Here is a 12,001-nt window from a genome sequence, read left to right as displayed (position 1 = left end):
AAAAACGAGAACAAGGTTGAGTTTTGATAGTCATTCTCATAGTTGTTAGCAATCAGATGGTGGGTATATCACGTGATTTGTTAATTGAAATCATTAACTGTATACCCTTGATAACCCTTCTTTATCTAATATGAATCAAACATCAAAAGGCTACTTGAACTGTATAAAGGATTTTTCAGGTTGTTTTAATTTCAATCATTATAGCATATTTGTTTATGATGCTCATATGTCTTGCCTCTGCCAAAATTCGATACAAGATGGTTTGCTCTGGTGGGAGGTTGCTTGATTAGATGTAGGAAGATGGTTTGTTTTCAGAGCAAAAAAAATGAAGGAAGTGATTTTGTTCTTAAATATTGTCATGGCATTGAAGGTCGTGTATGAAGCCGCTCAATCTTTTCGGCTAATGGTTTGATGAAGTTTGCTGATTTTGGGTTGGCTGCTAGAATATGGTATTTTGTGATTGTTACATTGGTACATGTGTTGATTATTCTTGTCATGTAAATTTAGTAAATTCATTGGTTATATATGCACTTTGATTAGAGTTTGGACTAGATTGGCGTAACGTATTTTATTAATTTACATGTGGAATAGAGCTATGAAGCTCCATACAAACTTGGAGTTATGTAATGAAAGTATGATTCAATATGATTTTATTGGTTATATAAGCGCAAAACAAAACAAAAGGGTAAAATAGTCATATTAAGTATTTAACACACTCAATCAAAGACGTAATCAAACATATAATTTCAGTAAGAAGCAGATCCGGTCAGAGCTTCAAACTCAGTCAGACCTCTAACTCAGATCTGACTCAATTAGCAACTATCAAACAACCCCTTAGAGTCTTTCATATCGTATCCCTAGCTCTCCTAAGCTACGATCAATTGACTTAGACCTTCAGGTGTACCCTTCACGAAGGGTTTAATGGTTAATGTGGCAACAAATACTAATCACGGACACTATTCTAATGTTTAGTGATGGGTAATGGTGGTGGTGAATTGTTATTCATACACCATGGATCACCACATCCAATTAAATTCTTTCTCTCTCTAACTTTCTCTACCTATTTCTACAATATATATATATATATATATATATATATATATATATATATATATATATATATATTATTTAAAAATAAAAAATAAGAGAAATATAGTGATGAGAATCTCATAGGTTTAATGGTTGGATTTAGTGATGATGTGACACCCACCATTATAGTGGTTAGTGGTAGGTATAACGGATAACAAAAATATTCGTGGTCTATGTGGCCACACACCACAATCATGAACACCACCCCATATGCATAGTGGTGGAAGAATTCGTGATCAATTGTGGCGGGGAGGATGAACCACATCTAATGGGGTTTTTTTTTTATCTCTCTCTACATATTAACTTATTAAAAAAGATATTTTTTATTTTAATAATAAAAAAATAAGAATGATATATATATATATATATATATATATATATATATATATATATATATCCTGATAGTACCATATGATAATACCATACGGTGGTATGACGTGGATGTGAGTGGTGGTGCCCTGTGGTTGTTTATATATATATATATATATATATATATATATATATATATATATATATATATATATATATATATATATATATATATATATATATATATATATATATATATATATATATATATATATATATATATATATATATATATATATATAAACAACCACAGGGCACCACCACTCACATCCACGTCATACCACCGTATGGTATTATCATATGGTACTATCAGGGTATTCCTTCCGGTCTAATAGGAGCTTTTTAAAATACATTCTTTATATGAATTTTTTTTTAGTGAAAATGTATCACCAAATTGAAAATCGGCAATTTATATAAACAACTTGTAAAAACAAACTAAAAGAATATTTTATTATGGAGATATAATATGTTTTTTCTTAAAAAAAACTCTATTAATCGAACGGAGTTTGATTATTTTATTATTATTATTATTATTGTGAGCATTGTAAAGTATTTTTATGTGGACCAATTAATTAATAGCGATTTTCAAGCATCTCATAATAAAAAAAACGTTTAGAAAGTTTTTGTATTTAAATATATTTTAAGAAATTAAGCTAACAGCCTAAAAATACTTATTTCATTTCAAACAATATCTAACTTGTTTGAACTTAAAATATTTATTTTAACAAATATAAAAGAATTAAAAATATAATAAATTAACATGATTACTTTATGATCCCTAAAATTTCAAAACTTACTTTTAGATTATTTTAAAAAAGTTTTTATAAATTAAAAAAGATAGAGCCAATCAATATAGACTACGTGTTGTCTCTATTATTAAAACGGAGTCGTTCTAAAAAAATATTTGAAAATAATGTTTATAGACTATTTTTTTGAGAATATATTTACTTGATAAAATAAAAGTTGTTTGTCACAACTACCTTTATAGCTTTTATAAAATAACCAACTTTAATAAAATTGAAATAAAAGATGGTTTGAAACTTTGTATAATTGAAAGAAGATTTACAGAAAAATCTTTTTAAAAGAAAAGGTTGAGTTTTTTGTAATTTAATACATTTTGACTCATATATATTAGAATTTTAAGTAAGACATGTAGACTAATATTACCCATGCATTTTAAAGATAAAAATAATGTTAATACGCAAAATAATTAAAAATTTTTGAAAAATTTATAAAAATTATTTTCGTCATCTATATTTTCCAAAAAAAAAAAAATATATTTTTTTACAAAAAAGTTACCATTTTTTTAAAATGTCTATGAAATATTCTAATATAAAATTTACAATAAAATTGTTAGAATATTAAAATATTCTACTAGAATATTAGACTACAAATATTTAAAACAATTCCTATATAATATAAGAATATTTTATAAATTCTAACAATTTTAGTAGAATATTAAAATATTTTAATATATCTAACAACTCTAGTAGCATACTAGAATATTATAATATTTTAAAAGTTACATTTGAATATTTACATTCTAATATTTTATTAGAATATTTAATATATATTTTAAAAAAATGGTAACTTATTTTATTATTTATTTATTTTTTGGGTAAATAAAATGATGAAAATAATAATTAAAACAAATAATTTTTGGATTTTTCCTTTTAGATTTTAAATTTTTTTTTTAATCTCCAAGATGAATGACTAGGACCGTGTCCCTATGTCTCATAAAATTAATATGGTCTCAAATGAACACACACACACACACACACACACACACACACACACACACACACACACATATATATATATATATATATATATATATATATATATATATATATATATATATATATATATATATATATATATATATGGGATGGTTCAAATGAAGACAGTAAATAAAATGAGGATGTGAAGACACTATTTTTATATTATTATTATGCTAAGAATTTTACATATATGTTCTATTGTTGTAATTCTAATGTGAATATTTGGCGTATGATTATTCATATATTTATTTGTAGTAAGTTATAATGTTAATATTAAAATATGATTATTCATATATTCATTATCGAATAAAGACATAAGACAATATATAGAAGATTCATGACAGAATAATAAAATAAAAGTAGTGTCTTCACATCCTCACTTTATTTACTGTCTTCATTTGAACTTATATATATATATATATATATATATATATATATATATATATATATATATATATATATATATATGAAATCATAAGCTTAAAAAAACCCTAAAAATATATAAAAAAATATTCTGAGATATCTAATCTTTTTTTTGACTTTACAAACACAAAAAACGCTTCTTCTTTTTTTTCTTTTTTAATAAAATCGCTGAAAAAAAAAATTTTAAAAAAAAGTATTAGCCCTATAAAGTAAAAAAAAAAATTAGATATGTTAAAGTATTTTTTTTCTGTATTATTATTGATTTTTTAGGTCTTAGGGTTTCCAAATCTTTATGTATTTTCTATTAATTTCCAAATCTTTATATATATATATATATTTGTCCATGTATGTATCTCTATTCCTCTAATCGATTGAACCATATTAATTTCTTGTGTTTTCATTTTTATTTTTGTTGCATCTTTAATTGTGGTGTTTGTGTATGTTTATCGATTAATCGCAACAATCGAAATCAAAGCTATGACCGAAGATTTCCTCTAAGAGAAGAAGTTACACAAATCCTTGAATAAAAGAAAACTTGAAACGATAATTATGATGATTGAAACTTGTTAAATCGACATGCTTTTGGTGTGGTTAAGTTGTTGTTAACAAAGAAAGTTTATTACATCATTGTCAACAAGAAGGCAATGGTGGACTGATCAAGGCGTTATCTAACATATATAAGAAAACACTTGTGATAGTGAACAAGATATTGTTAATTAGATAATTGGTTAATACAAAGATAAATGAATGCGGCAAGTGACATATCATGTCAACAAGTTTAATTCATAATATCTATTCTGATATTTGTGAAGATTAAATTCGAAGATGATGTCCATTTTTCTATTCATCAGGAACTACTACACTTACCTTTTAAGACATTCATAATTTGATTCTGAGTGAGGATATTCGCAGAAGGGATGCATGGTAATGTTCTAGTAGTAATTTGTTGAGTACAAAAGACGGGAGCAGAAAATCCATTAGAGGGGTTGAGGAAGATCGCAATCAGGGAAGAGAAGTCAGTCAAAGAACATGAAATATATTACATATTTGTCCGTACGTAGCTCGCTTTCTCTATGGAGTAAACCACATTAATTTATTGTATTCTTTTTTTGCTTCACATCTTTAATTATCGTGTTTGTGTGTGTGTGTGTGTTTATCGATCCTTAATCCCAACAATAAGTATGGGCATATGTCTAACTGTGCTAATCGTAATCAATTTATGTCGACCAACATTTTAAAAAATTAAGGATACATAAGACCAAGATCTAAGTCAGAGTATGCTTATTCACATGTTAATACCGATGTATCATTGTGATTCCCTAACTCTTGAATGGTGGAATCAATTTAATGCACTAAAAATCATCACTATCTAGTAAATCAAGAAAATATCTTGCACATTCGGATACTTTATACATGGGAACTTAGTAAACTTACACCATAATGAACTCTTTTGATCAATAGCATATGGACAAGAATGTATTTTACACGTGATTTTTTGAGTTCTGGTTGGGGGCAGCAAATGCAATTGGGTAGGGACATATATGATATATCTCTTTTTAAGACCATATTAGTATCGACAAAGTGCTCAGTTTGATAAAGTGTATAACGCAATGGTCGACAATCATTAAAAGTTCATCTTTCACTCTACTCCATCATTAATATATAGTTATATACATGATAGTAGTTGATAAAATACTTTAAAATAAGGTGTTAGTCCTATTGATGACCTAATATTTAATATAAACATATAGGAAACTAACACTCAAAATAATAACATTTGTTTTTGTAAAAGACAGCCGGATTCTCTACATAAAGAATATATTTCAAGCGTACATAGATGCATATTTTGTATGTAGGTCGCTATTTCCATTAAATTTCCATATTTTATCAGTAACACTGAATGTGAATTTATCTCCATGTTTTACACTTTATTTAAATTCCAAGCAGAAGCACGATCAATAATCCATTGTCGTCCAGCGGTTAGGATATCTGGCTTTCACCCAGGAGACCCGGGTTCGATTCCCGGCAATGGAATTTTTTTTGCTGCTGCTTGTTTTTGCTACTTGCTAATATTGTCCCTATTTTCTTTTGCTACTATTTTAATATTATCACTATTTTTTATATCATACGACATCAAACTGTGAACAATATTCAACTGTTATAGTTTTAAAGTTGATTAAAAAACACATACTAGCTTCTTATATTTAAAAAACTCTCTCTCCAATCGACTAAATTAAATTATTTAAAAATGAAAAGGGTTGTTGTATCTCTCTCACCCCATGCACAACATGTAAAATGTAAACCATATTGTTAACACACACACAAATAAATAAAAATAAAAACCGACCCTTTTAAACAAAAAAATTGAAGGGTTAATTTCATAAAATAAACCTTATATTTTGTTTATTTTCCGGATTAAACCTCAATTTTAACTTTTTGCTTGAAAAAGACCTTGATTTTTATTTTCGGAAAAGCCAACGACTCTGTATTTTTTTTTTTTGAAAAAACCCTCAGCCTTCTAAATGCCTCCAAATAAACCCTCAACTTTTTTTAGTTTTTCTTAAAAAAACTCACATTTTACAAATTGTTTTTGGAAAAAAATGACTAAAAGGGTAAGATTGGGAAAAAAAAAATACAAAATTTTTTCCAAGCAAAAAATAAATTTGAGATTTAATCCGAAAAAAACACAAAATACAAAGTCTTTTATAAGATTAACCTAAAATTTAAAACTATCACATTATACCTAATAAAACTAAAACTTTTAACTATTTCTACAGATAAAATACATTGTAACCGATCAAATTACATCTTGGATGCTCTCTATCAAATTTTCATCATTCATGATCGGATTTATCGGTATCCCATTTTATGAAATTGAAAACCACAAAATATTCTATTTTTTCCAAAAACCTTAAACACATACAAATTATCTTAACGATGATCTCTATAATCATGGATATGGTACATAATACATTCAAGTTCAATATTCTCATAACTTTTATCATTTTATGAAACTCAAATGCAACAAATCATTTTCTACACGCAATAACCCTAACCAAACAAGATCATATTACACTGTGTTTGACATTAATTGAACTGAGTCAGACATAGAATTTGCAACTTTTTATGAACACCCAAAAAGTGGGACATGGACATGCTCTCAACTCAATCTCTCCTATGTGGAAAAGACCTAAATGCCCTTCTCATCTCCATTTTCGAAAATAGCCCTAGATTCAATGGTCATGTATTAGCAAATGAATAGTTGATAGTCCGGCTTTGCAGTGCCCACATTTAGGTAGTTTACATCAACTACATTATCACCGAAATCATCTGCCAAAAAGAAAACAAGAAATCTAAATAATTTATAAACTTATTAGTATTTTTAATCAAAGTCAAAAAACACAAATTATGTAAAAACTTTTTAACCTTCATATATTGTTCTTGCATATTTTACATAGTTAGGTATGATATCCCGATATATAATTCCACCAGGATGCGCATCCAATACCACCAACACTCCTGTCAATAACATAATCACAGTCAAAGACACAAAGGGTAAATTGGTCATTTTGCACAGGTTTCATCTGTGCAAAAGACGTAAATACCCTCATCCTCATTACCAGGTGCAGACCAAGCATTGGTGGAATCACTTGGCAAAGGGGCTAGCCATAGAATGTTCCTCATATTCATCGAGTCGTCATATGTCACATTAGAACCTGAATATTACCAAATTATTAGAAATTAACATGATGAAATTTAATATTGTATATAGCCCTAAAAAGCAAAAGGGGAAAAGAATATGACCTTTTTGGCAATAACCCATGTTGTATGGGAACACTTTCTTATCAAATGCAGGGTATTCTTTAGCATGAAACCTGCGAATATATGACCCATTAATAGTCAATCAAGATAAAAAGGAAAATCAAAGATAGATATTTAATAACTTTCAACTTACAAAATACCAACTCTTCCATCTGCAGCAATGAAAAGATGACCATGAAAGAAGTCAAATCGATTTAATGATACAATTAACCCAACTTTAGGACCACGAGCAGCAATAAGTTGGAACAAAAATTCCATGTATGAATTCAATTCCTGTAACATGTTTGAAGAAGAAGAAGATTATAGTACAAAAATGAAAATAAGCCTTCATGTAATTGAACTCTCATAGTGAAAACCTCGTTTATAAAGTGTCTTCCATAAGGATATCTTGTAAGTTCACATCGATTTTCATTTGAGCCTTCACAATCTGGTACCTGTGATATAGTTAAAGGAAGCTTCAATTACATTCCATTTTTGTACTTCTGGAAGAAATAGAGTGAGCACATTGAATGATTGAGGTCCGAGAATGAAGCTATTTGATTACAGAACATTGCTAATTTGTAACAGTTGATACCTGCTACACAGTTCTAAGCATAGCCCAGAGTTGGGAAGATTGTAACAAATTTGGATATGGAAAAAGGTCTTGATTTTATCATAATAAGGAACATTGATGATGAAGAAAAGGTAAGGGAATACAGAAACTCACGTAGATCATGGTGGGATCAAGGGTGCCTTGAATAGAACCTGGATCGCCACCAGAATCAAAAGCAAGTCGAGCAATCTCCAACACAGGTGCCGGTGGTGACCAGATAAGCTCATTCTGATAACCCTCAGCGTCACGACGGGGTTTAGAATTCAGCGTGCGCCGCGGAAATCGAATTCCCGATTCGGTTAGGGATTGACTCAGCCGATTTATTAAATTGAAACGGGAATCAGGTGGAGTGTTGGTAGTAGGATTAAAAGGAACGATGAACTTGAAGCAGGATTGAAGTTCAGCAGCAATTTGGGGGTCGACGGATGCAGCTTGCTGAGGTGTGCCAAGAAGTGCGAGTATGTCTCCAGCGGTGGCGGTGGTCGCTGAGGGTTTCTTGGAGTTGACTTTTGGAATTGAGATGGAATGATAACGGGGGTTGGGGGTTGGGGGAGAGTAAGACGAAGAAGATGCAGTGAGAGAGAAAGAGAGGATGAATGCTATTTTGAGGGGAAGTGATGATGATGGCGATGGATTCCACATGGTTGTTCTCCCTCAAATTCGTGCTCTCCTATTCGTCTTGTCAAAACCACCATTGCAATACAACAACCAGTTGAGTAACGATTCATCTAGCTTGGTACCAAACCACATGTATCTTCGAAAAAATAAGAAGGGAAAAGAGGCACTCAAACATGGTTAAAAAAAAAAAAAAAAAAAAAAAAAAAAAAAAAAAAAAAACCAATAAATTTTACCATCTGTTCAAATGTTGCCCAATAATAACCAGTTTTTTGCATGTTAAAAGATGATTTGACATAATTCTTGTAATAGTTAGTGACATGACAATAATCAATTTAAAGAAAGAGAGAGGAAGTTGATGACACGAGAAATTCCACATTTTGTCTTGGAGGGAGGAGGCGTGAATATAGTTGGGTGGAGCTTGCTTGAAGGTTGGATCTCTACAATCAATCCGAAGTAATGAGTGAAGGGTTTCCGGTTTTTCTTGATCATTGCCATAAACATCTACCTCAAGGCATTGACGAATCCGAGTGGTGGACAACCACTGCAAATGAAAGTTATACCCCAGGTTCAGCTTCAGAAGGGCGCATCCGTTCACCAATATATAGGTTCATCTACCGATTGATAGCATTCTTCATCAATCAGAAAAAGGAGGGAGACCACATTCCTATGCTTGATATATTCTTTTTATGGTGTATCTTCACACCAAATACTTTTTGCCACTTATCGTACCGTGTGGTAGATTTCCTTACAGACAAAGCTGGGAAAAATAGGTCGGGGGATCCTATTTATCAAGAGATATTGGTGACCAAGTTGGCCCGATCTTATGGAATCTTTGATGCTCCTGAGCCAAGTTTTCTTACCGTAGTGCATAACTACCCGTTACAGCCTCGATTATTCAAGACTGCACATATTGTTTGGATTTGGGGGGGGGGGGGGGGTGGAAACTACATGATTCCCAATGATGATCCGGTTGAGGCACCACACGGGTGCTGGAATGTGAGGCCAAAAGTAGAGGGAGGAGAGTGTTGGATTAGGTGTCTAAGCCCATAACTATTTTGGTATGTACTTGACCCGATTGAGAGCATGGTCATTTTGGGTTGCCTTCACCATAACAACTAATGTGATGAATTAAGGAGAAAGAGGATTAATTATGATTTATTAATATATTATATGAATAATATATTAAAAGAGAAATCATATTGTTTAATTAATATTAGTCAAGAATTAATAATAATTAATTTTGTGGCTAAAAGAGATTAATTAAATAAAAATGACTGATTGTGTAATTATAAGATAGTTGCATAAATGGGCTAATGGACTCCATAGAAGTTGGAGTGGACGAAATCTATGGGGAAACCTATAAGAGTTCGTCCAAGGCCTCTAAGGAGGGAGTCCATGGGCTGCTTAGGGCCTAAGCAGTCAAATTAGGGTTTCCTAGTTGAAAACCCTTATAGCCTACCTATATAAGGAACCCCTAAGGCCCCAAAAATGTAGTAAAGTAGTCCCTAAGGGTTCTTGGACGTTTTTGGTGCTCCTCCTCCTTCTCCTAAGTCATCTTGTTGCTCATGGTGTTTGTGACTCATTTAGAGGTGCAACATTTGAGGCACTAGGCTTTCAAAAGACAAGATCAAAAGGAATTGAGATTGTTATTACTACATAACAATCAAGGTAAGATCCAATCCCTTTTATTATGATAATATCGACTATTATATACTAGATATAAGGTTTATGAGCTTTGGGTGATTATTGCATGTTCATTAGACAAACTAGATCCAAAGCTTTAGGGTTTGCATGTACACCATAAGATTGATGTAGTGCTTATAACCCATCAGTGGTATAAGAGACTAGATTGTTTGTTTGATGTATTTGATGCTTTACATAATCGTTCAAGCAATCACGAAAAATTGCATTCTGGAGCCTGAACTTGCCGAGTTCATAGGTGAGCTCGCCGAGTTCACTGGGAACTCGACGAGTCCATCCCTGACTCGACGACTTTGTAGGTTTGATTGCTGATTTTGTGGGATTTTGACCGATTTGGCTGTGGGATAATTACCATAAACGTTTTTTATTGATAAAATATGTTTTTTTTATTGTTTTGGTATGATTATCCTAACCCAAATAGAAGATAATTGTCATTTAATAAAATATTTATTGCCTTATATGATAAACTTTAATTATTTGTATTATTTGATATGCATTATCTTGCCTTGAGATATAATTAAGTCAAATTTAGATAATCACTAATTATTTGATTAATTAAAAGTATTTGTAATTTGATCTATATGGTTTTGAAAAGTTTCAAAACTTGCCCTCAAGTTTTGGAATTTAAAATTTTGATTAAAAGTTTAATTTTGAAATATTAAATTCAAAGACCCTAGTTTTTTGAAAAGTTCAAATTACACTCTTACGGTTTTATTAATTAATTGTGTAATTAAAAGAGAGTTAATAAATCCATAATGCAATGGTTTATATTTAATAAATTTAAAAGTATAACTTATTAGATTAAATCACTTAGTATTTTAAAAATGTAAAATACACCCTTATATTATATAGAATTAAAAGTTTAATATTATATATATGTATAATTAAATGTCATTCTTACCGTTAGTCAGTGCCGGCCCAATGGAGGTTCAAACAGTGTGTAAGAACAGGGCCCAAAAAATCATAAGGCCCAAAAATTATTTAATAATTCTTGTATACTAGGTTCATTTGGCCCAAAAAAATAGGTTAATTTTTATTACTCGCCAGAAGAAGGAACGCCATCTAGAAGTTGGAGCGGGAATGAATTTTCGGGAAACAGAAAACTCTTCGATTTCTTCTAATCTTCTTCATTGACGCATACATGGGTAATAGCAAAAATCATTGCAGGAGCAGGAGGAACGGTAATATCTATTCAATCATTTCTATTCCAATATTAAAGAAACGATTTCAGTTCTTAATTTTGTTTCTTCTTCTTCTTCTTCTTCTTCAGCGATAACAGCCAACCAATTCAGTCTATTCTTACTTCTATTTCTTCTAATCCTCTTCTTCTTCACTCAGTCTCAAAAGTTCAGAACTATCAAGCTTCAAATTTCAAATTAAGAATCATCAAATTTCAAAATCTAAAGCTTCAAAATCATACCTGTTTGAGCCTTGAGGTTTTGAAATCAAAGGTAACTTTAAACTTTAGTTTTGTTTTTCATGGTTTGTATTTTCTAATTGAATAATTTTTGATCAATTTTTCTTTTTCTGATCAATATCATTTCTGTAATCAGAAGGAACAAGGGTCAAGGAATAACGAATTCAGGTAAATTCTCCTTTCAAGTTT

The 12,001-nt window shown here is 30.3% G+C and overlaps 1 protein-coding gene and 1 non-coding gene across 2 annotated transcripts; one reads left to right on the top strand and one right to left on the bottom strand.

Moving 5' to 3' along the window:
- The first annotated feature begins 5,624 nt into the window (after nucleotides 1-5,624).
- On the top strand, nucleotides 5,625-5,696 carry TRNAE-UUC (transfer RNA glutamic acid (anticodon UUC)). The gene has a single exon. It is a non-coding gene; the product is annotated as a tRNA-Glu (tRNA).
- Nucleotides 5,697-6,588: 892 nt separating this feature from the next.
- Nucleotides 6,589-8,826, bottom strand: LOC145074881 (T-box protein). The gene is made up of 7 exons (XM_079021210.1): nucleotides 8,191-8,826; nucleotides 7,841-7,918; nucleotides 7,618-7,757; nucleotides 7,467-7,537; nucleotides 7,283-7,378; nucleotides 7,089-7,181; nucleotides 6,589-6,992 (listed from the first exon to the last, which is right to left on the bottom strand). Exons 1-7 carry the CDS (start codon nucleotides 8,716-8,718, stop codon nucleotides 6,910-6,912), a joined length of 1,089 nt encoding a protein of 362 aa, XP_078877336.1. The 5' UTR covers nucleotides 8,719-8,826; the 3' UTR covers nucleotides 6,589-6,909.
- Nucleotides 8,827-12,001: the final 3,175 nt, after the last annotated feature.

This window comes from Lactuca serriola, chromosome 9 (genome assembly GCF_051521515.1).
Source record: "Lactuca serriola cultivar US96UC23 chromosome 9, Lser_US96UC23_V15, whole genome shotgun sequence".
Classification (NCBI taxonomy): Eukaryota; Viridiplantae; Streptophyta; class Magnoliopsida; order Asterales; family Asteraceae; genus Lactuca; species Lactuca serriola.
Note: the sequence above shows the minus strand (reverse complement) of the source record. Positions and strands in the feature narration are given on the sequence as shown.